The 27,966-nt window shown below is 41.7% G+C and overlaps 1 protein-coding gene across 2 annotated transcripts; it reads right to left on the bottom strand.

Annotated features, from left to right (window-relative positions):
* Window positions 1–289: 289 nt before the first annotated feature.
* On the bottom strand, window positions 290–5,549 carry stc1 (stanniocalcin 1). Of its 2 annotated transcripts, none has more exons than XM_034596555.1 (4): window positions 5,273–5,549; window positions 3,470–3,612; window positions 3,121–3,332; window positions 290–2,650 (listed from the first exon to the last, which is right to left on the bottom strand). In XM_034596555.1, exons 1-4 carry the CDS (start codon window positions 5,409–5,411, stop codon window positions 2,350–2,352), a joined length of 795 nt encoding a protein of 264 aa, XP_034452446.1. In that variant the 5' UTR covers window positions 5,412–5,549; the 3' UTR covers window positions 290–2,349. The 2 variants fall into 2 exon arrangements, with proteins under 2 accessions (XP_034452446.1, XP_034452447.1); XM_034596556.1 differs by having other exon boundaries at window positions 3,470–3,609.
* Window positions 5,550–27,966: the final 22,417 nt, after the last annotated feature.

The following is a 27,966-nucleotide window of genomic DNA, read 5'->3' as shown; positions in this document are numbered from 1 at the left end:
AAGACACTTCTCAGTGACCGAGGCTCTGCACTGATTCGGAATGATTGTCTTGAAAGATTTGCTTCATGAATGGAATCTTATGGGACTTATAGAGTTGAAGTGTATATACTGAGGTTTCATTTTGTTATTTTTTACATAGAATGAAACTGTTAAATCTCTCTAATCTTCTGAGTGACCGTTACTACCTTAAGTTTGTCTTCATCCTGGATGACACCACTCTCTTAAAGGCCCCTGAAAACATCAACTGCTAACTATGAGTGTTGTGGTACATGAATCAGCATCTTTGTGATTTCTGCATGTGTTTTTTTTGTCTGCACTCTTCCTGCAGGTTTGAAGCGTGCGCTGATCGTTCAGAAAATGAAGGTCACACCCTTTTTGTACCCTGATTAGGATTTGGCAACATCTGAATATAAATCTGACAACATCTCTGAAGATGTTTACTAATGTTGCCAGTCAGCGTCAAATTTGATCAAACCAAACCAACACAGCCCTGATGAAGATCAAACACTAGATATCAGTCCTCTGTGCCTGGTTTTATTAATCGAGATCCATGAATAATTTCCTGGTCAAGCGGTTAATATGTTGAAAAACATCCAATCAGAAAGTGAAGATGAATATTTCTGGATCCGCGTGGTTAGAATTTGTCAGCACGCAGCCAACCGTCTAAAGGAAAATGGATTTCGCACCAAAAACTAGTGCAGAACCATCACAAACATCACCACGAGGTCGCTTTATGCTGGTGTCGCTTCAAACCCGTTCAATCCTCCGTGATGTGCACAAACCTCATTACGTCTAGCAGCTGCATCCTTATTATCAAACCAGAAAGTGTGTCAAAATGACGCTGTAGTCCTTGTGACAACCATAAAGTAGATCACCTGACTTGAATGACCAACCGTGTTCTCCTATGTCCAGCACAGAGTCATGACATGGGCCTCATTCAGTCCCCAGAGTGTCAGCTCAGCTTTTTTTTTTTTCTTTTTGGTGTAGAGCTCACGTTCAAATAGGAGCCATGACTGAACTGTTTAAAATCTGTAAACTAATCAAAACTACATGAATGCATTAAAATAAAAATAAAAACATTAAATAATAAAGTAGGAAAATAAATATTATTCCAAACAAGGCTTTTTTTTTTTTTTTTTTAAATAGTCACTCTCTATCTTGACGCCGGAAGCCAGTGTGTATGTCACATGATTCACCTCAGAGAGGGACGCTCATCAGCCCGAGAAGATGGCCGCTCTCAGTCTCAGCGGTGAACGTGCTAATCAGCCACTGCGCATACACCACTGCTTCACACTCAGCTAAGAACATGGACACAGATTCCACTAAACATGCTCCCACATGTACTGTAGAGCTCAACAGTCTTATGCGTTACAAGTGTCTGGATGCAAGATGTGCAAAAATGTATCTTTTTTATTTCCTGATCGACAGACTCGGCCATGACCCGGACACTCCTTGTGCAGGACGTGCAGGACGATGATTTGAAACACATGACTACATCTGCCATCGAAAAAAAGTGAATAAAAAAACAAATTATAAGTGCTATAGCTATACACTATTTTGGTATTTCATGAATAGCATTCAGGGCAGTTTGAAGTTTTTTGGTCAGTTTAAGGTAACCTCTCAAAGGTTAGGATAAAACCTCTACAGACCTCACTCCGTGTGAGCACTCTCTTTTAGAGGGCGTGCTATGGCTGTCTCAGTAAACTCAGTATACAGTACATTTAAGTGTTAGTGTTAATGTCAGAAAATAGATATGAAACTCATTTCCACATCTCATGCTCACAATTATTTGACTGGTCTCATTGCAGCAATATTAGACACATCTACCAATGATTTCCCTTTCCTATCAAGAAACTAATAATAATCCAACTACTTATTTCAATTCATGAAGACATGTCAGGATTATGAGATTGTGTTTTTGTGCTCTAGAGGCGTCAGCCATCATGGCTGCTTCTTTTTTTTTTTTCTCTTTTTTTTTTGCTTGGCATCAAACGACGTCATAAGCATTCATCTCAGTTGGAGAAGGTGAAAAGGATCGAACAGGACCACGTTGCACGGATGCAACAGCTACATGTTCAACACTAAATGTGAGCGGACATGTTTGGAAACAGTCGATGGAAGGGGGGGGGGTTCTCTCAAGCCTAAAGTGTAGGATTTACAATATAACAACAATCAAACTCTGATATCAACTCTATGGGGCATTCCAGCTTTCCCTAGAGGAGCATATTTCTGTAACCAGTCTAGCGGAGGAATGGATTCTTATCACCCCTAGGGAATAGAGGAGCTTTCGTGATGTTTCGAGGGGTGTGAGTGTTTTTTTTTTTTTTTCTTTTTGAGACTGAGCGGAAGTTAGGAGCTGTCACTGGCGGAGCGCTTTTTGCCAAAATGACTGGCAGAGTCTCTGTTTCGCAGATTAGGCTGGATCTTGTACATATGGGGACCCATGGACCAGCGCCAGCTCCCACGGCCCTCCACTCCAGTTGGGATGGCGGCAGCTGCAGCCACAGCAGTGGATGGGCAGGGCTTGCTCTGCAGCAGCTGAATAAGCATGGTCATCTCTGGGCCCAGCCGCGACACCATGCTGGTTCGGACGAGGTCCACCGTGTCCTCGTCGCAGTCCATCAGGCTTTGAAGCAGCTTACCGTAAAACCTACAATGACATGAAGCATCACACAAGGAATTTTTAAAAGGGACAGAAATCTGCAATGTGTTCTTGTTGCGCTGTCAAATGCTCATATAACCTTTCTATATATTTGCACATGTGCTGTAAAGTCTGTTGAAATCCATATGGGAGTGACCATCCCGGCTGCAGTCCCTTTTAAGCCTCGTGCTCCCCCTCCCTATCCACACCCAAACCCTAATCCTACATGTAAAGCCACAAAAATAGGAACCAAACCGTCTAAACTTGATATTCCTGTTTAATTTTCTTGCATTGTATGAATGACTGCATGGAGCAGATGATGAAGCTAAACATCAGTAGAGATATAGACATCTGACACACCTACATAAAGCCAAGACGTATATATTTGCACTACGAGCAGCATTTTGGGTGTCTTTTTATTAACTTGATAACATGAATCAACTTGTATGTCCAGTGCGGGGGGGGGGGGGGGAGCTCACCTATTGGGGAAGTGACTTGGCAGCTGTGCCACTTCACCAATAGCATCTGGATTCGATCGGGCAACAGTGCAGATATCCAGCTTGCTGTAACATTCCTCTTGGACCTCAGATATCATTCTTTGGAAGGTGGAGCAGCGGCGGATGGTGGGGAATGCCTTCGAGGTGATGCCATTGGCAATGCACTTAAGGCTCTCCTTCACAAATGCTTTACCCTGTAAAAAAAAGAAAGAAAGAACCGCAGTGGTTCACACATTCTTTTCCCTGCCAGCAACACCCTTATAATACTACAGTGCTCACGTGCATGTAAATACATAACATGTCATGGTGGATAATGAATTGAAGTGTGTACCTGAGTGTCAAATTTAGCAGCACTGTATAAGAAGGACTTGCAGATGTCATGCATGCCATCTGTGTCACAAGTTGAGTTTTCCAGGCAGGCGAAGGCTCCGCAGCCGACTTGGAGGGCACTGTTGAGACAGCGTGCCACATCTGCTGTGGGCACAGAGAATGGACCGTCAGCGGGGGGAGCCAACAGTTGGGTTCACTGGGAATCGCTGCACACTCACTGAGCTCATTACACAAGGGGTTGCCGGGGTTCGGGCCAAAGTATGCGACAAACAAAAGAGAACTTTCATACTTTGGTGATTCACAAAAGCCATACTGTACAGTCACTCTGGGTCAAACTGTGACTCGACCGCGGATTGGACACCTTACAACTCGGAGACTCTCAGACACTGTTTGGCGCTGGTGGACTTTTCTCTTGGCAGACACCTATATTCTACTGTTTGGGTCTTTTCAGCAGAGCTTGGACGAACAACACCAGAAATACCAAAGAGTTTCCTGAAAATTGTTGGCGTGCCTGCAGACACACATAAACATACTTGTACCGCTGGCACACACACATACGAACACTCTGTCCCACAAGACTCTGTTTTCAATTATTTTACACAGGCCGTAATTGTCGAGCTGAATTTAAAGGCCGTGGTTCCAAACCGCTTTAATATTCGGAACCATTAACAGAGCAGGTGTCACAATCCATATGCACATCCACAACTGATCCCATGCACATATACGTAATGAAACACACACTCTGAAAATGCTGCCATGTTCATTTCAGAAGCATCACATGACTGTCAGAGTTATTTGGCTTATTAACCCACTAGTAACCCTGATCCTCAGCTTTGTAAAAGCTGTAAAACAACCTGCCGCATTCAGTCGTTCCATCCATTCACCAAAAACCAATCTCGACCATAAGAAACACACGTGGCCGACTTGAAAAGTTACAACAATGTGTGGCTATAAAACCCTTTCTGTAAATCAGTGATAGTTCTCCTCCAGTGAGATGGCAGGCGGCCTGACTCAAGTCATTGGTAATAAGTGTTAGGAGATGTCACTGAGGATCCTGAACCTGCTTGGCAGACTTTGAATCTGGGGCCCCTATTTTGACCTGCGCACTCAGATAAAGTGTGTCTGCCATCAGGGACCAGAGGTCGCTCCCAAAAATACAGAGAGAAGGGAGCTGCAAATCTTATGATGATGAAGCACTTCCTGCAGGAGGGAATCAGCATCCCTGATACTGGGGCTGTACCTTTTTGTGTTAAGGGAGAAAAGTGAACATTTGAATGAAGCCATGCACATTCGTGCTTTGCTGTGTCATTTTCTGATGATTTTTAAGAGGGATTTTCAGCCACAGCCCCAGTGGGTCTGTGGCTTTTCCTGAGGCATGCTGGAGAAAATGTACAAAAGGTGTACCCGCCTTCTTTTATTTCTGACTTGAATACACAGGAGGACTTGTGTTTCATGCATTGTAACCACCGCAAGTCCACTCTAATGCTGAATAGTTGGACCATTGCAGCAGCCAAAGCCACAGAGACGAACAGCATGACACAGCCTGCACTCTCAGGTGTCAGCGCCAGGCTCCATGCTCATCTGTTGCCGGCAGGACACCGGCAAAAAAAAAAAACCTACAGCCTCAATCCAGCTGATTTCTCCCAAGATCAATCCCCTCATTTAGACAGGGAAAGGCTGCATAGGCCAAACATAAAACAAGAGAGGAAATAAAAGAGTGTTTGCTGCTGTGCGTTGCGTTAATGGTGCGTAAAAGCTGTGCGCCCTCTGAGATGTATGCAGATAGGAGCAGCGTGATACTTACAAGGGCTGTTGGCAGAGAAGCGTGCTCTCCTGGGCGAATAAGACTCGTTCTGGTCCAGTTCGTAAGCGGATGCGTTCAGCACCATCAGGAGGAAAAGTCCGGTCCTCAGAGGCATCGTCCTCTTCTCAACACAGATCATCACACAACTGAACGCAAAGGGACGCCTCCTGCTCTGCGTGGGATTAATGGGAGAAACGAGGCTCCAAACGCGAGCAGAGCAACACTATGTGGCACAAGTACAGGCTGCCAGCGAAACGTGTGCACACCGGACTCCTCACTATCCCTTTGACAGATGCCGATGTCAGGTCTGCGCGGGTTTATATGGGAGCGCTGCGCGTTACGAGTTTGGCGTTTGGACCAATCAGAGCGCAGCATCCAGGACCGTGCGCCTGCTCCCTCCACTATACTAATTGATAAAAATCAGTTAACACTGTAGATGCTCCAGCTCTGAACACCTCAAGGTTGGGATTTCTTATAGGCGACCAAACAGATGTTTCTTATAGTGGAAATTTCTATTACTCCAACGACACAGCTTCACCTGGACCTCACCGGAGCCACGAGGCGTCACATCTTGGATTTAATCATAGATCATGAAGTGATCAGCTCATTCGTGGGACCTGAAATAAAGTGTTGTACTGATACATAACCCGGTGTACGGCTGTCGACATGTTTTATGTTGTTGAACTGAAGAGGGATTTTATTTTCTTTATTCCCTAAATGACTGGCAGCTACAGTTGCCAGCATGATACTGTTATTCTACAGTGTACCTATACTGTAAACCACAACAGTTTATCACAGTAAAAAACATCACAGTACTGAGCTGTATAGTAGCTTCACAGTACAATACTGTCAGCTGGTTTGTTTGCCATACTTTTATTTTAGCGTTCCTATCGCAATCTCCATTAACATTTTACTGGTGTATAATGTATTTAAGTACTGTAGAATGTGGTAATTACAACATCATTTGAAATGCTACATTTCAAAATGAAAAGCCCTCAAAATTGGTAGTTTACAAATGGCTCAGACAAGAAATCACAACATCAGGCTTTTATTAAACCAAATGAAATATTCAACACAAATGTTTTACATTTTTGTAAAATAGAATCCATAAACGCACAATTCCTTATGCTGAACAGGATCAATATTTATACTGTGAATATATTGATCATATATTTCCATTGTTTATTATTTTCAAAGAATGATTTGTTGGAATCAGATAGATAAATGTAGAGTATTTATGTAGCGCTTCTTCAGTCTTATCAACCATTCAATACACCGTATGAGTTGCATCCACACATCTAGTAACACCATTCACACCCTGTCGGCACAGTTACATGACACTTCAGAATGTGGAGGAGCCGGGGACTGGACCATCGACCATCTGGTTCGTGGACAACCCTCTCTACCTCCTTAGCCGCAACAGCCCAATCAAACTAAATACCACAAATGTGACCATTTCTAATAATCCTATATTTTAAAAACATGTTGCGTGCACATTTAGATTTCTTTAGACCAAAGTATGACAGAGTATTTAACCAACTAGTGTTTTAGTCAAATGTGATGCTTACTGTCGCACACTTAAACGCCTTCGCCTAAATATCAACCCAGAATATTCAAATGTCAGGTCGTTTATTATCACTGGCATTTTCCTAAACCGTGCCCACTGATGACTCCACGGTTTAGCTCATGGAATCTACCTCGTGTGGAGATAAACTACCTGCGATGTTGACTTAAAGTGCGGATGATGACTGTTGCTGACCTGATTCTCTATTCTTCTTTATGAGACGGAGAAGTGTTGGCTCAGAGTCCACTAACTTGCAGCTGCACGTGCCGGGTGCACAGAGGATGATGTGTGGGATTTAAAACTATCATTTATCATGGACGCCTCACGCCTCTTCACCCAGCACCATGCTCACCCATTACAGACAGAATCAGACACGATGGAACGGATTCTTCCTCATAATCGCAGAGGGGAGTTAAAAGAAATGTGGTGAAGACTCTTTTGGTTTAGTTTTAACATTATATAAATTCCCTTACATTAACCTGAAAACCTTTGTCTTCAGTAGGAGTCTCTGTGCACCAAAAAAAGTCTGATCTATATTTCTACATCGTGCTCTGTTAGATCACTTTTCTCCTCCTGTGGTGTCTCAGAGAGCAGAGAGGCCCTTTCCTCTGTGTTCTGATTATCTGTGGACCGTCGTTGTGCCATAACCCTAATTTCTCCAACAGCGTTGTCAGGAGTCGGGCACAATTTCCAGCTGTTGGCACCCTTACGTCTGCTGGGGAATCCAAACATGGGCCCCTGCCAGTGGCCCCAATGGACTTTATAATGGAAAGATGATATGAAAGTAACATCCTAATGGATGAGCCAATATCTCTTGTCACAATCAGTCATTATCAGCATGGTAGTCTAAAACAGACATTAGCTGCACACTAGACGAATGAGATTTGACAATTTGGACGGTTAAAACTAAGCTGGGTCACTGACGACTCTTTCAAGAGACCAGAAAACTAAAGTGTGTGATTTAATTTACTTGATTGCTTGAAGGCTATAATTTGATGGCACTATTTATTTCAGAGCTTTTCGTCTTATTTCAAAAAGGAAGTTGAACTGTCCTCTTCCATCTCTTTCTGTGGCGGTGAAGGAGTCTCCAGAGTGATGGCTGGCTCCCCTCCCTGCAGATTAGGTGTGGAAAACAGGATGTCAAAGACCAACGTGCTTGCTTATTGGTTATGTCAGCACTCCTAAAACACCTGGAGACAACAACAATGTGAACAGTGTGTGAGATCCGAGGCAGATTCTGAGCTCATATTCATGGTCTCCGTGAATATATTGCTGCTCTTGCATTTATCGCTTCCTGGAGTGTGTGTGTTTTTTTTTCTCACTGAAATGGGAAGAGAGGGGGGGGGGGGGTTCGCTGCTGAAACCAAAGACGTGAGACTGAGAGTTTATTCATGAGTTTTGGAAGTCGGTCTCATCCTTGTTAGCACATCACTGCAGACTCTCCCATGCTGGAGCGGAGCCATACCACAAACACATTTGAGAATACCACTTGAGCGTCCTCTTCGGGGGGGAAAGGATAATGAATTCCTTTGTCAGGTAGAAGAAGGTGCTTCACCTTGTTTTCAGAAATATAACAGACAACGCAGAGGGCAGGGTTCACGCAAAGGACAAATCTGCTACAGAGAATGAACATACAGTCAGAGCGGCCTGCTGCAGCATGCACGTTTTTGCATTCATTTACATTGAGGTGGATGAACTGATCCTCTGATTAGAAGTCACTTTGCATCGAAGTTGAATTCCCCCCCCCCCCCCCCCGAGCTTATTGCTGTTTGCCTGACAGCAGCTTCCTCTGTAATTATAAGATTACGAGATTGCTCATTATGAGCGAGAGATTTGAAATTAGTGTAATAAATGGGAGAGTCATCTTTTATCACGCACAAGCCAATGAATTACAAATATTGCTAATGTCTGTCTTGCTAAAGCTTTGTTTTAACGAGTTTATTTAATGAGTTGCGTAAAAACACTCCCAAGGTGTCACCTGAAGGACAGTGCAAGTCTACCTGCGTCCACCAGAGGGACTGCAGTCAGATGCTGCTGATTTACACGAGCTATTACAGTGAAGTAACACCTCCAAACAGTCTGCTGTCTCTGGTGTGTGGGAGGGACGGAGAGTAAAGATTATGATTTGTGAAATTTGAGAGGAGACAGAGAAGACAAGACGCCCTGCAGGATTGTTATGACGTGCAGGTTACTCACATGTCAACGGTGTTGTGTTTGCACCTACATTTCGATTTTTCTCTCTGTGTGTGTGTGTGTGTGTGTGTGTGTATGTGTGTGTGTGTGTGTGTGTGTGTGTGTGTGTCTTCATATGTGATGTTTGGGCTGGGGGATAATGCGTTTTGCTTTCTAGCGTTCACAGGAGAATAACACCTCAATATTAAGGGACATGTTTTGCAAGAGGAGGAAGTATATGGAGAAGCATGAAACAACCAGAGAGAGACCCCCCCCCAAAAAAACTGGTTAAAGAGAGACACTGTTAAAAGTCTCAAGAAGAGATCTGGAATAAATAAACATCCTCCTATAAAGCTATCAGGATGCAGAGAAAATGGATTTAAAGTCTATAGAAACACTATGATGAGAACAATTAGATTGAGATTAGTTTTCTGTGGGCACTGAGCAGCTCAACCCATTCACTATTGTCAGTGAATGGGTGTGAATTAGATGTGAAGTTTAAGTGGCATTTGTAGGAAAACGTATGTGTTTTTTTTGTTTTTTTTAGAACACATGATCATAACTGACAAAAATAACAACATTTCATTCCCATCACCAGAAGAGAAGGTCTAATGTTGTGGGCTTATTTTCTTGAGGGTGTTAAATTCATTTTGTCCTGCGTAGTATCTGAATGGATGGTGTTTTCCCACTAACAGATGTCTGCATGACTCGAACACAATGCAAAAGCTCAGGGGACCAGCATTCCTGAATGTGTGTCCAGAATGAGTAGCATAGCAGGGCTATACATCTGGTGGCTGGAATGAAAACATGCTGCAGCTCTGCAGCATGAAACATTAGGACCAAAACATTGCGTAGAAAAAGTCTATTGCTGCAAATGTTGTCACGTATCCACTGCTCTGCAAAATAAGTGGGAATCAAGAAAGTGTACTAAGATATACAACATATACAAGATCATGTTTGGATGATACAGATGGAAGATTGTGGAGGAACAATCCTCATTAAAATGTCTTTCTATATATCTTACATAGTGTGAGTGTATGAAACAACCCTACACCTAAAACTGTCTTCAAATGCTGTAATAGGTGTATGTTAAAAGGTCGACCACCTTGTCTCCTGGTCAAGTACAGGAACTAAATGTGAAAAGTTAAAGTATGTGTGGAAGCACTGCATTCTTGACATTAAATTACAATGACAAACTGAATGTGGACACGTGGCGTCATGTTGAAGTTTTTTTTTAACATTTTGCTACTTAGTAAAACTGATACCGTAATTTGATTTGATTTTTGGTCCTTCTGAGTCTCCTTGACCAGAATTCACCTCTGGCCTCAGTAAGTCTCAGCAAGTCTCATGTGGTCACATCCAAACATCCGTGCGGCTGAAGTGTCCTTGAGGAAGATACTGAATCTCAGCCTCTGTTGTTCTGTACAGCTGACCCCCACTTGTACCTCCTGCAAGACTTCTGAAACAACTTATTTCTCCTCCTGCAATGATGCTGTTCACCCAGATCTGGAGCAAAAGGACAGAACAAGTTTTTGTTGTTGTTGTGTGTGTGTGTGTGTGTTTGGCTGTTTTTCCTGTTTTCTGTGGCAAGTCTGATTGGAAACATTTCTAATGGGAATGCTTTTGAAGTAAAATTGTGGAAATAAGTATTGTGTACTTGCGTGAGCCATGCTGTTGACGATACATTTGAAATACATTCATTTATCAGACCCACACTATTTCCCAAAGGGCAGAGAGCTCTGTGAATCACTGACGTCATAGAGCTTCATCATCGCTCCTGCAGTGTTGCTTCGCCGTAGCTGTTTGAAACACCTGTCATCTGGTCGACTTTTTTTTATATCCTCTGGTGCACAGGTGTGTGCAGTTACTGTTTCCCATAGCAGCATGGGGGATTCCAATGCACTATAAATACAACATACTTTGTAGTTTGCTTGAGCAACATCCACCGCAGATAAATATTAATGACACCGTCATATATAATGACTTCATCATCATAAAATCTAAGGAAACGCAGCTCGACATGGGAATGTGACGTGTGGAATGTGCCAGTGAAATAGGAAATTCACAGTTTGAGATTTGCAACTTCCTGAATGATTTATCAGTCGTGTCAGACCTTTTAAATCTAATGTCATGGCTCTTCAGTCGAACATGTTATATTCATGGGCCAGTCTAATGTTTAAATGCCAAACTGTTGAAGTACTTAATCACTGCATTTTCATGCGTTATAAAGCTTTCAGCTTCATTGGGTTGGTAGGTATAGTCAAGGTATATTGTCTATATTGTGAATAAGGTGATTATTCCATCAAGTTAAAGTTTAACCTAACTCTCATGGATTTCAGATAATTACTGTCATTCTTTACATTCCGACATCCAAGCACACACTTGCATTTGTGCAATAACGCCTCAAATACACACACACCCACGCTCACAGAGCCCTTGTACTTTGGAAGGAGTCTGTCTGTATGCAGCATGCAGTAGTACCTAGCCTATGTTCCCTTCACCCAGCCATCTGGTTTCAGTTCAGACCCATCTGGATCTGTCTCCAGCCCAGGCATCTCAGGAATACATTTTGGAGGGGTGCCCACATCCGTTCACACAGACAAGTGTTTTCAATTACTCAATTTTAAATGTCTCTAAAACCCGAGTGATTGAGCTTTTTCAAAATGTTCTTGTAAGGCTGCAGTGGTGGTTAATACTACTTTGAAAAGAGCTACTTCAAAGGCAGATGGCTAACCAGTACATACAAGACGTCAACCGGGTTACACCTTGAAGGCCGGGCAGGGGCATGTCACCGCTCCTATCTGAAAGCCCACAGCTCACGTATTCCCAGATCACATACTTGTTTGCTGATTTCAGTGCTACTGCAAATATCCTCTGAGCCGACATGAAGGATCTGGAGAGCCGAGAAGTGATGCAGAGAGCTCCACTCATATGAAAACTGACAGGACGATTCCATGAGCGGCCACATCAAACGGAACGAGTCAGCTTTATGTGTTGTTGAGGTCTGAATCATGAAAAACAGAAGACATTTGAGGTTTATAGCAGTTTCTGATATATGCAAAATCAGTTATCCATTTCTTAATTGGAATTTATGGCTGTCGCTTATCGTTAATACAAATCAAAAATGGGATAAAGGTAGTTTTGGATCCTACTTCTTGTTGCCTCATGTATTTTCAATTTTGTACATGTATATTCTAATAACACCTTTGTTTTGATAGATCATGTACAGCAGGAAGAGAGAGAAAGAAAGTGAGATGAAGTGAAACCAAAAATCTTAATAAATTCTATCTCTGACAAAGAACTTTCCCATTTCTTTAAGAGCTGTGTGCATGCTTTTCTCTCTCTCTATCTGTGTGTGTGTGTGTGTGTGTGTGTCACGCATTAACCCACCCAGATGAATTATGCTGTGTCAGAGTGACGCTTGTACGTGAATCTATTTTAAATTGTGACCAACAACACATTTTAATGACTTCTATGACTAAACCAGTGGAGACCTTCCCCAGGACGCCCGTGGGCATGTACTCACACAGCTACAGTATTTCACATGGCTGTGTGATAAGGTCTGTAGTGTAGCACTTCTCCATTGTCACAGGCGGTGGCAGTTAATCCAAAGGAAATACTGCCCCTTTTTTCAATTTGCATGCTAATACCATTCCTGATTTAATCTGATATGAGCTGCACAGTGGTAGCCCTCATATAAGTTACCCATCAGGCATCCACTCACCATCACTCACATCTATCTTGAATTAGTGCTGCAGCAGCTCGCAGCGTCCTATTCAAATGTAGTAAGGCCTCCTTCAGACCCACAATAGCACTGCGTCAAAATTGTAGCCTCCTCATTCATTTCACTGAGATTACTGCATTGTCATAGAGGGGGCCACCCATAAAAAACAGAAAAGAAAAGAAAAGAAAACTTGATCCTGGCTCGACTTTTGCCGCAGCTCAGCGCAATGTCATCCAGCAATGCGGCTAAGTCTGGAGGTAATAAGCAGCTGTTTGTTAACAAAACAACTGTTTGTTAAGATGTAACTACGACCCATCGTTCCATTGTATTGATCGGCGACCTCTGGCGTTCAAACGCAAAACACAGGACTCTTCATTTCAGCTGATTGTAAATGTGAAAATCGTTTCTCCGGGAAGTTGGTGGGAACTCGCCACATCAACACCAGACACCAGGCAGCTAAAGAGAACAGTCAGTCGCTCTGGATGAAGAGAAAAGCCTCCATCTGGACCATAAAGTGAGTGGATGGCATCTAGGGGTTGAGGCAATGCTGGGAATCACTGCTGAGTCCTCTGGAGGTGCCGTGGGGCCAGACAGCGAAACACGGGTGTGGTCCACTTGATAACGCAAAGGTTTCCACCATGCACTCACTTGACCAACCTGCAGAATCTATGCAGGTCTATGGGGATTTTTTTCCCGATCTTTATCCAGGAACGTGGCGTTTCAGTTTGAGATCAGGACATTAAGATTTCACTCCAAACCCTGCACTCAACTCAAATGGCCTCTGTTTGAGCTCAGATTTTCTCTGCTTGTGTTCAAACCGAGTGATTGCACTCAAGATATTTTGTTGTTTGAAGAGATTTCCAATGCTCCAGCTGCAGCTCCTCAATCTGAAAGATCACAGTCTTGAGGAAAACAGCCCATAGTGTCTCTTACAGAAAGCTCCACATGGCACCTTTAAAGTTAAAGGCTGGACAGTATTGGTAGTGATCAGCAAGTACTGTATATCCCTCTCATCTGCCACAGTGCAGGTCACCATTAACTGAGGGCAACAGGTTACATCATGTCAGCAAAACATCACGGAAAAGATGAGTCCAAGTTGCCACCACTCACTTGACCAACCGGCAGAGTCCAGGCAGTGTCTCTTTCTCAGGTTTGTGAGAATCGGACATAGCTAATCAGAATAGTGTTGCTTTTATTTGAATGTCTGTACACCGTTTCGTGCCAAACCGTCAGATATTGAGACATTTCTCAGCAAAGGTGAAAGGTTTGACCTGCCGGTGGCGCGACAGGAAAAAACTATCGGAATCAGCCCAACAACAACCCATCTAATCATGCAATAAAAAAGGCTAAAAATAGAAGATATAAACTAAACCGCTCTTCTGAAAGTATAATTAAAGGCTTGAAAGGATCTGGACGACAACATGGTCTGTCGATTGCACAATACAAAAATAATCTGTAACCCATTTGCAAAGTTGCAGCATTTATTACCAAATAAAGGCAAAGATTGTTGCCAGAAATGGCATGTCTCTGCTACATTTGTGTGGTGAGATGCTGAAGTTATCACACTTGTTCTTCTAGCGTTACTTTTATAATATTTTACATTGTTTACAAAAATAAGCACAGTGGAAATTTTACTGACTTGTTACACAGGTTGAAAATCTGGACTTAATATTTCTTTCGTTCATATGCTTAAGGAGTGTGAAACAATCTGTTCACCATCAGTTATCTTTCAGGAGAAACTCATGCTTCGCTCTGTGATTCAAATTACATCACAGTCAATGGGAGGTGCAAACTGAGTTTGGGATGAATGCAACCCAAACTCAGTTTGACCCTTTGAAATGATGGTACGCTGTGTGCTGAGAATGAAATTGGGCTTCATGTGAATTTACAATAAGCTCTTCTTTTCCTGAAGGAACCTGCAGCGTTGGCCTGTTGCGGCACGTGTCTCGTTGTGTAATGAATAAATCTCATTATGAGCCCTGCCTGTGTGTGTGTGTATGGGCACTTGTGGTTGCAGTCTACTTTGTGGTTAAATGGATTTTCATTAAGGACCAATAGTGTATTGGAAAAAAAAGATAAAACAAAGTTAATGTGTGTAAGTTATACACATTGTTTATGGAGCTCATGTTGCCTGCTCGTGTTTGTGTGTGTTGCAGAAAAAGTAAATAAAGCCTCAAAACTCCCCACATACACCAACAAGCTATAATTCTCACCATTACACTGATTTCCATGTTGTTAAATGTGTTTTATATACAGCTTTGACCTGAAGTGAACAGAGTTTGAAATCTGGAGGACCGTTGTGGTTTTGATTTATGATGCTGGGGTGTTTCTCAATGATCTTGCGGTATTCATCACATCTATGCTTAATCCCTAATCAGGGTTATATGCATAGTACTCTACCAAGAGCTCTTCAACATCGCTCAGAGAATGTGGACTTGGTAATTGAATTTGACCGTGGCTTATGGTGGGAACATGAGCCAGATGCCAGGATGTTTATGGTGTTGTTGCTTCGCGGGCAGCAGTGTACACAAGCTCTGTCTCTCGCTACAGCCAGATTTTCCAATGCCTGGCGCATCCTCATGGTCAAAACATGTAATTACTCGTGTTATAGTAATGAAACTGGTGTGAGTGATGATATGCATCAGTTACAGTCATTCCAGTGCGCTGTGAGGCTGACAAAGAAAATGTTGGGATCATTTCACATTATCACCTATTCACATCGTTTACATTGATTTACTTTACCATTTGCAGCATTACCCACTCATTTACTTGATCATTTACCCCATAAAGCCTCATAACCATGTGATTGTAAAACTAATGTACTTATGTAACAGGGCCTGGGAATAATGGAGTCGGGTACAATTGATGAAAACAAGAAGTATCGCAGGTGGGGGCAGGAAGTCACCACCCTCGAACTGCCCGGAAAGAGTGAGAAAGTTCAAGAGGCTTTGATGAGGTCATGTGCACATCCCCCGGCATTCAAATGCAAGGTCACACAAGGTTACACCAATAAAAAAGAAACAATATGATGTGCAAACTCCATGAGAAGATTTTCGCAGATTTTCTTCAGTCTTGTCCGGACAGGCTCGGGTTTATTTTGGTCGCTCGATCAAACCTGAAAAACTTTATTGCGATGTACTTTGGACGACTCCCTTTGACGACTTTCTTTGTACAGCAGGACTTGGACACAGTGTTGGGTCTGAACCCAACAAAAACATGACCGATTATAGACTGATTATTGTTCTTGTTCGAATGTATCATTATTGTCTTAATGTTAATATCATCTTTAATGCGAATCACACACTATGGTCTTCAAAGTCACCGGGTCTCATCCAAATTAATGTGTCAGACATCCCCATCACCAAAAACCCCAGATGAGCGAAAGTTATTTGGAATAATGGCGTTTCATTCTTCCAGCAGAGAAACAGAGACTTACACAGTCTATGCCAAGCTGTTGTGGAGGCTTGTGGAAGCCGAGCACCTTGCTTCAATTTGTAAACTATCTGTAGCCCTGTTTTTCTAGGAATAACATCCATATTGTCATTTATTATGGGCCGTACCAATGTTCAGTATCAATACAGAAAGTAGTTTGTCCCAGCGAGGCAAGTTGTTGTCCTGTCACAGGACCACACCATATGTTTTAGTTAAACCTGACCATCAAATATTCTCCTCAACCATTTTTTTAAACTTCAACCATAATTTGGTTGCTGTTGGAAGATATACTGCAGAAAGCAGTACTCGTCAAAACATAGGAATTAAACATGAAAATGTTTTGCATTCAAATAATCTTTTCCTTTGCAGAAATGCGCTTCCCCTCTTTAAACCTTCATCTCACTGCAATCGTTTCTCTCTCGAAACAAATGAATGAACGGAAACACTTTACGGAACTAATAACGAGATAAAGCAAAGTTACACATATATGTAGCTCCCGTATGTAGGAAGTACCATCATCTATGTGATCATTTATTTTAGTTACACACAAATTCTCATACATACATGCAGTTGTGTCAATTACGATGATGTAACCAAGGGTAAAATCAGATTAAAGCATTCCATAGAGAAACATCCCGACCCCAGAGGTGCAACCACCACGGCAACCACAAATCAAAGTGACATCACTACTGTCTAATTAGAGATAGTATGTGTAATTATACTGTGACAAGTGACAGAGGCTGTGGTGATCAATTGAGCATGAGCAAAAAAACAAGAAATCAACACTATCAAACTTTTTACAAACACAAATGAGCTGGAACACGTGCAGCATCCACAGTGGCTCTGCAGCCAGTTGTCATTTAGCTGCTGCCTCTGTCTTTTTATGTCCGTTGCTCTGTTTAAGTATCTGAGTTGCTCGAGCTGAATGTGTGGGTTTCACTTCCCAATGCTCTATTAAGATTGATTACATAACTTGCTTTGGATTATGCAAAGTGCTTATGAGGAGAGAATTTGATAGTAGCAATGCTGGTAATTACAAAAGGACAATTATTCACTCATTGGCAACATAATCAACAGTTCTGCAGTTTATTGCTGTGATCCCCCTCTGTAGGGAACAGCCTTGACCTGCCTTTTCAAAGCTGAGCTTATAGCACACACAAAAAAGCAAGAAGTGTCTCCTCGAGCCACAGCCCACTAGTTTAATGGCAGTCACCCTAACCACACAACCACTGCATTGGATAAGGAAGAAAGCAGTGGGATTTGTGGTAAAAGCACTGTGCATCCCTTGCCGAAATACAGCCTCCATGACTCCCTGAGCCTCGGCAGCTTGGCCAATTGCTGTGAGAGAATGCAGATGGGAGAGATGCCCAGCAGTGGAAAACAGGGAATAAACTAGCTTAATGAAACCATCATGGCATAGTGAAAAGCCAGCCTAAGCCATCAGTGAGAATGCCCCTGGGGTAGGAAGATGGGTTGGTGTGCGTGATGGCGGCTGGAAGCTTGCCTAGATCCAGGAGCTCTGTTGGCCCTCTGTAAACCGACGGCAGCCCAGTTCCTCCCCATGCAGCCCCTCCTGGGAGCAGTCAGAAATCTTATATGCCATGTTACAGGTCAGGCCCTGAGGTACTAACTACCATATCAGGAAAATTAGATGCTTAGTTGAGAATGTCCACAGCTCAAGCTTGTCTTTTACAGAGGGAGCTGCATCTGCATTCAGAATCCTTGACAGTGTCAGGAGCAGGTTCTGATGTGACAGGAGAGCCACATTGGTCTTTCTACAGTTTAAAGGACTGATGCTCATCGTCAGCTGTTCAGTAAAGAAGGGCAGCTAACAGATATATTCCCAAGCTGCTCAAGATTGCATGGAATCGCATGTATGGTATTTATTTTCTTTGAAGGTTAAAGTCTTCCGGCATTTATTGTGTTTCATGCTTGAGTTGGATGTTTTCTGTCACCTCTGGTAGCAGTTGGGTGCCGCATCTCTGGAGCAACATATACACAGTAATGTCTGATTTTTAGAGTTTCAATGTTCCACTAACTTATATTTCTACGTCAACAGCCGGTGAAAAGACAAGAGTGACGTGACAGGGGTCACTGATGAGCAATCACCTGACCCAATAATCCCTTCAGCTTTAAGGAGCATTCTTGTATCGTCCAGCTTTTTGTCTCACAGTTACACAGCATAACTGTTCTGGCTTAGTCTAAGCATTTAGAAATTTGTTTGACAGTTTCCACTGAAAGAAATCTTATAAATCAACTGTTCATGAGTGGACCGGACTCTTCACTGTGAAATTGTGCGCACATTCTCTGACATTCATTTGTGAAAACGACTTTTCACCATCCCTGTTCCGCTTAGTATTTTCTGTTACTAAGCAACCAGCTGCGGAGTAGACTCTCTGCTTCCTGTCACATGACTTACATTTTCAGGGGCACATTTAATCACAAAAGGTTTTTGCACCATTTTGCGGCAGTTTCTGTGCAGAAATACTTAATTTAACTACTTCTGACACTGTAAACTGTATAAAGTAAAAGTGCTCATTAGACTGACTAATATATTATTTTATTAAGCTCTATGACACCCTTAGATTATTAATACTGAAGCAGCTGTGTAAGCAGCAGGTGGAGCTAGAGCTAAATACGTTTTAAAACAGATTTATACACAGGGATGTTAGATTTATTGTGAGAGCTTGTTTCTCTCTGTGATTTGTGGTGAGTTACTGGATCATTAAAGCATTTGAGAACTTCAGAGGGAAAAAGCTTTTAACAACTCAGACATCTGAAATAACGACCTTACTTTTCAGTACCATCTCACCACTATTCAGGAGGGGAAAATGGTCGAAACCATTAGTTTAGTCTTCAACATTGTGTTTCAACAGATTGTTATATTATCTATTGTTTGAAATCTTTATTTTAAAAGCAACCTAAGCTGTCAATGAATGTTATGGAGTAGACAATACAATAGTTCCCTCTGAAATGTATCAGAGTGGAGGTATGAAGTAGCATAAAGTGGAGTACTTACATGTTGTGAAATAACAAAGAAATATGGCTTTTTTAGTTCATTAACAAGTTTATTAATACAATAACAAGCAAATAGGGCGAAACATTGACCCCCGCCCCCGATGGGATGTATCTGTTGCATATTGTAGCCTGCTCTCGCTTTTCCAGGATTACCAACCCTAGCTTTAATTTGCCTTCAACCAACAAACTTTAACTCTAATTACCTCCAAAACCTGTGAGCTGCAGCTACTGAGTATTCTGCTTTCTCCGTGTCAGTGTTCGTTTTACATTCACAAAAATCTTTGTATTTCAATCTCAGTATACTTAGGTTAATAATGAAAAGATCTATGTGCGTGCACAGTGGTGTGGGTGTTTACAAATATAATAGGCCTTTATGTAATTATATAAAATAATATTTGACAGAAACCGTACCGTCTGCTCAGCCTTCATCCAGCCAGCCCACCACTTTCTCTTGAGTTCACTCATCAACTTTTTCTTAAGTGTTATATAATTTCCATTCACAGTCCTAGATAAACATCGTATTCAGCGGGAAAGGAAAATGATCTAATGCCTATTAGACCCTCATAACAGCCTTTTAATTCACTATACTTAAACTTAGTCTGTACTTAATGTTATACTTTTGGCCTTTTCTCATCAACCTTCATTCCTGTGGTCAATAGATTTTACCCTGAGTACAACCTTCAGAAATGATCTTCTCCAAGTCTCATCTCACTCTGATAGATGTCTTACCCCAAAACTTACATCTCCATCTCCATACATACATTTCTAAACATTTAGTAATTTACAAATATGCACAAAGTAGATTTCTACTTCCCATCGTGTGGAGGCCCTGGATGTGCGGTTCAGGGCAAGGACAGTGTTGCATTGTCCCAGAGAGTAAAAGCAAAGCTCAACAAAACATCTGTTATCTGTTAGAGTGATGTGAGAAGAAAATATTGGAAGGATTGTCCCCTTGTAAATGAGTGAAGTTGAGACACTAATCCAAAAAGGTGCCGGGTGAATCCCTGTGAGCCAACTATGTGTCCATCAATAAAGATGTGGCAGATTTATGTCAGAAGATGAAACGTTACATTCAGGAGAAAGACACACTCCGTTATCTTTTCTCTTATCTCTCATATATACACTACCGTTCAAAAGTTTGGGGTCACCCAGACAATTTCGTGTTTTCCATGAAAACTCACACTTTTATTTATCAAATGAGTTGCAAAATGAATAGAAAATATAGTCAAGACATTGACAAGGTTAGAAATAATGATTTTTATTGGAAATATTAATTTTGTTCTTCAAACTTTGCTTTCGTCAAAGAATGCTCCATTTGCAGCAATTACAGCATTGCAGACCTTTGGCATTCTAGCTGTTAATTTGTTGAGGTAATCTGTAGAAATTTCACCCCACGCTTCCTGAAGCACCTCCCACAAGTTGGATTGGCTTGATGGGCACTTCTTGCGTACCATACGGTCAAGCTGCTCCCACAACAGCTCAATGGGGTTGAGATCTGGTGACTGCGCTGGCCACTCCATTACAGACAGCATACCAGCTGCCTGCTTCTTGCCTAAATAGTTCTTGCATAATTTGGAGGTGTGCTTTGGGTCATTGTCCTGTTGTAGGAGGAAATTGGCTCCAATCAAGCGCTGTCCACAGGGTATGGCATGGCGTTGCAAAATGGAGTGATAGCCTTCCTTATTTAAAATCCATTTTACCTTGTTCAAATCTCCCACTTTACCAGCACCAAAGCAGCCCCAGACCATCACATTACCTCCACCATGCTTGACAGATGGCGTCAGGCACTCTTCCAGCATCTTTTCACCTGTTCTGCGTCTCACAAATGTTCTTCTGTGTGATCCAAACACCTCAAACTTTGATTCGTCTGTCCATAACACTTTTTTCCAATCTTCCTCTGTCCAATGTCTGTGTTCTTTTGCCCATATCAATCTTTTCTTTTTATTGGCCAGTCTCAGATATGGCTTTTTCTTTGCCACTCTGCCTAGAAGGCCAGCATCCCGGAGTCGCCTCTTCACTTTAGACGTTGACACTGGTGTTTTGCAGGTACCATTTAAAGAAGCTGCCAGTTGAGGACCTGTGAGGTGTCTATTTCTCAAACTAGAGACTCTAATATACTTGTCTTCTTGCTGAGTTGTGCACCGGGGCCTCCCACTTCTCTTTCTACTCTGGTTAGAGCCCGTTTGTGTTGTTCTCTGAAGGGAGTAGTACACACCGTTGTGGGAAATTTTCAGTTTCTTCGCAATTTCTCGCATGGAATAGCCTTCATTTCTAAGAACAAGAATAGACTGGCGAGTTTCACATGAAAGTTCTCTTTTTCCGGCCATTTTGAGAGTATAATCGAACCCACAAATGTGATGCTCCAGATACTCAACTAGATCAAAGGAAGGCCAGTTTTATAGCTTCTCTCACCAGCAAAACGGTTTTCAGCTGTGCTAACATCATTGCACAAGGGTTTTCAAGGGTTTTCTAATCATCCATTAGTCTTCTAAGGCGATTAGCAAACACAATGTACTATTAGAACACTGGAGTGATCAGTTGCTGGAAATGGGCCTCTATACACCTATGTAGATATTTCATTAAAAACCAGACGTTTGCACCTAGAATAGTCATTTACCACATTAACAATGTATAGAGTGTATTTCTGATTAATTTAATGTTATCTTCATTGAAAAAAACAGTGCTTTTCTTTGAAAAATAAGGACATTTCTAAGTGACCCCAAACTTTTGAACGGTAGTGTATATCACAACAATGACTTTTAAATGAGACTTAGGGGTGTAAAGCCTGTTAATGAAAGATACTGAAGCTCTTACAGTATTGCTGCCAGGTTTAGGGTCATTAAAGGAGCAAACATGTCAGTGAAATCTTACACAGGCATAGTCTGCAGAGCTAGTGGTTTCAACAGGGCTGTAATTAAGCACAGTCATGCTTTGTTTCAAGTGCATCATCATCATACTAACATGCTAACAGTGACCGTGACAACAAATTTAAATTGATTTCATGGCAACCCCTCCAATAATTTAACCAAAAATGAAAACTTGTACAAAATTTCATGGCAATCTATTGAATAGTTGTTGAGGTATTTCTTTCTGGACCAAAGAGGTGGGGCCATTGACCAATAGACCCGCCCCTTTAGAAACATGCAGGATTTTAAAAGGTGGAAGGTAAAAGTGAAGTTTCAAGGTTAAATATATACATTCAGTCATAAACTGTGAATGGCTTTTTGTAATTTTCAACTAACTTGGTAGGATAATTACTTAGGAGATAATCTCTGACTGGTCAAAGGTCAAGAACAACAACAAAATCGTCCAAAAAAACAAACCTATAGAGCCACAATCTAAAGATTATATTGATTAGAAATTTATTCCCCAACATATGACATCACATTTATCATATATATTAGTGACATCATCAACACAAAATCTGAAAATGTTGTCATGCATAGTTCAAAAATGTATTTTTTGAGGTATCTCTGCATCCTATAGGAATTTGCAACCAATCAGATTAGAGACACGGCCTACAATTTATTTAGATAAGCAAAACAATCATTTGTCATCATCTGTTATAAATGACGTCAAGATGACATCATTATTAAATGGATTTAATAGAATATAAAAAGTTAGCATTGCCTGCGCAGGGTTTATATCGCCCTTCCAAAGCTTTCATTCAGAGATTTATAATTCTTTTTATGTGGCAGTACCTTGTCCTTGATCAGAGAGTTCAAACCATGAGTCCAGAGGCTTCATCGTGTATTCACAACATCTTTCAGTCTTTTCATTAGACTTGTTTTGGAAAATTTGAGACCTGTTTATTCCTCACTGTCTGCAATCATCAGATTTAGAAGAAAGGGAACAAGAAAGCCTTGCTTTAAGTATGCTCTTGCGTGGCTAGTGCGTATGTGTGAGTCAAAGGGAAAGTCAATTAGTGCTGTTTTATGACTCCTTGTGTGTTGCACTTGGACCTGTGGGTTTATATAACTTTGCAGTATAAACCACATCGAACACTTGCAGTGAGTGGGACGAATAACGAAAACAAGGGGGGTCCTTGTAACCTTTCATGTAAGAATTCTTGGCAAAAACTTGTTCACTTCCATAGAAATTGTTATGTCTGCTGCTCGGTTGGAGAACTCAGGAAGCTTGAGCTATGATGGATTAATTGGCATATATTGCTCATGAGCACGTGGGTAGTGCTAACTTCATTATACTTTCATCGTCATAAAGTTTTGAAACAGGCAAGTGAGTTCTTTCTTTTCTCCCGCATACCAAATGTTTCCAGAAAGGATTTGAATAATTGGTTTAACTTCATAGTGAAATTAATGATCTTAACTCTGACCAAACTCCCAGTGCATTTAAAAGCCTCGGTTAATTATTAGAGTTCAACAGACACCAGCAGCAATGTCCATGCCGTTCTCTTCTGGTATTTGTTAGTAAGTGTGTTTGCATTCTTGTCTAGGATGACAGATAAACCAGCGTTGCTTGCATGGAAAGCAGAACTGAAGAATGAGGAATGCGTAAACCACACTGTCTGCAACTGTCCTCACTGGACCCCTGCAAGATGTAATGGTTTACATGCACAGCTGGCAGCATGGCTGGCCATCATTCATTGTTATACTTGATTCAAAGGAAGGGGATTTTCTTTGTTATTTGTGTCTTTCTGTTCTGCATTGGAGGCTTTGTTATTTATAGGAAATGAAAATAATATTTTTACCTTTTGTTCATATTTTGACACATGATACCAAACTCAGTAAAGGGATTGTCAAACATTTACTCAATCACCCTGGGGCCGGCTGAATGTGACCATAAATACAGACCAGAATAAAGAAATGTTTGAAACTTTTTCTCTGCATTTAACACATTTATGGAAATTTATGGAGATTCTTTATTATAAGTTGGGCAAAACCAAAAAGATTGTATAAGCACTTGATTCTATAATAAAAGTCTGGAGGGGTTTGAAAGCAAACGTTAATATGGTCATATGGTCATATGGTCTTCATAATAATAATGATAAACAGAGTCACAGTGTCTACGGAGACAAGTCATGCGTGTCTATTTATCAGACCTTCTTGAAATACTGTATAACAGTGGAATAGGACCCTGTAGATGCTGATATGAAAGTATTTAATTCAAATAGCATATAATAAGTTTTTAATTAGTTGCCTGGGCAAACACGTGGTGCAGTTGTTTCAGTGTGGCCTTCTCTTCAGAGGTTGCATCTCTGTTGAATTGACTGAGTGAAGGAAAATATAGATTACTCCCTCAGTCAGTCAGTCCACTGATTAACCCACTGGTAAACATTTTGGAAATACTATCAAAAACCATCGACTTCCATTCATGCCCTGTGGCATGATACAAATGCACAGCAGGCGCAGCTGATTCAGATTTTGTGTCAAAATGACAGGATACAAATATCTTATCTTATTTTTGCACGCATATTTCTTTGTTGCTGTGTTTTATTTATTTTGAATTACTAATTATTATGTTGGATTATTTCTTTTTCCTTGGTTTTAGGATTTCTTCTAACTGCCTTTGGATTGTATAGTTTTGTGCTGTATCGACATTTTTCCGACTGTAGTGTAGCGCCTATCGGACTAAAGGTGCAGTCGAGTGGAAAATTTGTCTGATTGAACAATAGGATTGACAGCTGGAACAGTCAGCCCTCAGTCAGTGTCAGTGCAGTCAGGAACCAGTGAATGACCAGGAGGTGGAGCTGCAGGTGGGAAGAGGGTGTTTGTTATCTTGGGAGGATGCCAGTCCAATGAAAAGAAGCATGCTATTATCACTGTACCACTGATGACACAGGTGGACACATGGACACAGGTCAAGATGGAGCCAAGCCAACAAATATATCTCCAGTTGCTGGGCAGACGCTGGAGCCTTGGCCCGGACAAGTGAATAACTACACTTTTCAGAACAGATGTGCTGTTGTAGGCACATCTGTTGTATCCAGCCGAGAGTTCCTTGGCTTCCACAAGTTGGGTAAACAGTAGCAGTTGTGTTAGCAGTAAAATATTTGGTGGGGAATCTGTGAGCAACACATTGGGCAGTGATTCCTGTGAATGAAGCCCCTGAAAGAGTGCACCAGATTTGCTATCGGAAAGACTCTTCACTCATCGTTGAAGAAGGTCTGCTTGCTGGCCATGGGTGAGGCTACAAGCCACTATCCAGCACTAAGAGGACAAAGACAATGGATCACATCAGTGACAAACACCACTGGTCAAAGATTTCCTCACCAACAACTGTGCGGTACCCATCTGTGTTTTTTTTTAATGTTGTATTTGTCTAGTCTTTTTTTGGCTTTCTCGAAAGGATAAAGTTTGGGAGATGTGATCAGTTCCAATGGGTCATAGAGGGAATAATGATGTTGCCGGTTTACCTTGGCGCACCTTGTATGCCTAAAATTAAGGGGCCATTCAGTCATGACTGTTAAGTATATGGACAGGAAAGAACAAATTCAAGGACTCCTAAATGCCCGAGAAATAACAGAAGTTAGGAAAGTAGTTATTATACTAATGGGAAGTGGCAAGTTAGTTTGTTGGAAGGAAAGAGCATGACCAGGCTGTTGGGGTTGCAAGAGGCGCCCCTGTCACAGATGCTGAGGGCCACCCAGATGAGGGTTTTACTGCAGTACACCAGGAGGCCGTGCTTCCGGTGGCGGAACAGGGTGGACAAATTGTGCTTTCCAAACCACAATGTGGACCTTTATGAAAAGAGGTGATAAAAGGGAAATTATGAATGATGTAAAATACCAAATGAGCATGCTAGCACAGGATGTCTTGAATCAAATCAAATCCCTCAAATAGCCAACAGGTCCGGTTGACACTCCTTCCTTTACCCAGTGACCAAAGATGTGTTTTTTAACCCAACAGCTTGACTAAATATGGTGAACCTATATGTCAATATTGTTGACGAGATAAAGCCACTCTGACCTGTTCATGGCTGCCTAAGTGCATGGCTGGCTTAAACTACACAGACAGGATCCAGGCGTGTGGTTGGCCTTTGAAGAAAGTAACCAGATGACCAATATCATTTATTAGAGAATTTCCAACAACAACAATAGTAGATTGTACAGAGGGAGTAAAATTTACTAGGATGCTAGGTTCAGGCTCTCAGGTAACTTACAACAACAGTTGATGGATCCACTCTTTTCAAAGACTGGAAAGATGTCAACAATTGGTAGCTTTGCCGAGTTTTGCTGCTACAGCTACAAATAGGCTCTTTATTATCACCTTTGATAAGGGGAAGAAGAAGAATAAGTAGGATATTGAAACACACAGTGGATGGCCGTAATGCACCTTGATGTTGGTTGCCACCCGCCAATAAACCAAACGAAGAAGAGGACCTAGCAAGGGACCCAATTATCCCCCAAACAGTGAGACTGTAGTGTGAGGCTGGCTAGAACTAATTTTGTAGTCTGAAAGGAACAGTCTACAGTTTCTACATGCCTCCAAAAATTGGATGGGCAACATTACATGGAGGAGTTGGATCTCCAGGGGGCTCATGACCTGAGCCTAACCATTGGATTTGATGTTGTCATTGAAGTGGCTGTGGTGAAGGCAAAAGGTTTACAGGAAGAGGAGAAGCCCACTTAGGAGGTAAGCAACCTTATCAGTTGCATAGGTTTAACGTAACAGCAGCCTGTGGAGCATCAGGCTTTACTTAAGAAGTGGACACAGGTATTTGGCAGGACAGATATAGATCAACACTTCATCCACGCAAGGAGAAAGCAACTCCCTTTTTAACAGAACCAGATTTAGGTTTGGCAGCAGTGAGCCAAGATAGCTGGGTTGAAAGAAGAGAGTGCTCTCCATCACCATCATGAAAACACCAAATGGTATCTATCACTCCAATAGAGTTCCAGAAACTTGTAGAATCAATTTCAAGTGTATTGTAACTTTTACTGTCATTTTCCTTTGTCATCCTCCTGTTTCTAATAAAATTATTTCCTGTAATGTTTAGTTTTCATAAGGATAAGAGGGCAGAGCAGTAGGCTTTTTTCCGGTTTATCCTCTCTTTACAGTTTATCCTTCTTCCTTTCTCCTCTGTGCTTCCCAAGTGCAGCAACTAGGGAGGATACATGATAATTCAAAGGAAGTTAAAATGAAAACTGCATAATTTGGAAACGGCAGTTTTATGTGGAAACGGAGAGGCATGCACTTAGTAACGCATCCAACAACACTGGCGGTGACTTTGTTGGGGGCAAATATTTTCCATTAAGAAATTCATGAGCTTGTAAACAGCTCAGGTCCTGGGAAGCATAGTTACAACTGGGATGCCTGTTCGGAGTAATACCAGTCATTTTGTTTTCATTGACATACCCTTCTGTGTTTTTCTGTACAAGAACAGCTCGAGGCTTACTTTGCAATAAGCTCAACACTAATTCTGTTGGAAACCCTGTAGAGGCTTCTGTGATCACCTTAGTGCCTAAATGATTGCATTTTTTCAGTCGATTAAGATCCTGTGTGTGTGCCTGTGTGTGTGTGTGTGTGTGTGTGTGTGTGTGTGTGTGTGTGTGTGTGTGTGTGTGTGTGTGTGTGTGTGTGTACTTATTTTTGTTACCTCTTTGGGACCTACTCCAGTATAAACACTGACCTTGTCAGGATCATCACCTCATGTGGACCAAAGCTTGGTCTTAATGAGGCAAAACTTAATATCTAAGGTCCTGGTTATGGTTAGATGTGAGTGGTGGTCTGGTTAAGGTTTAGACATGAATTTGTATTGTTTAAGGTTTGGGAAATGGTTTTGGTTTGGCTGTCCACAATTAATAGAAATCAAGTGTGTGCCAGC

This window comes from Hippoglossus hippoglossus, chromosome 9 (genome assembly GCF_009819705.1).
Source record: "Hippoglossus hippoglossus isolate fHipHip1 chromosome 9, fHipHip1.pri, whole genome shotgun sequence".
NCBI lineage: Eukaryota > Metazoa > Chordata > Actinopteri > Pleuronectiformes > Pleuronectidae > Hippoglossus > Hippoglossus hippoglossus.
Note: the sequence above shows the minus strand (reverse complement) of the source record. Positions and strands in the feature narration are given on the sequence as shown.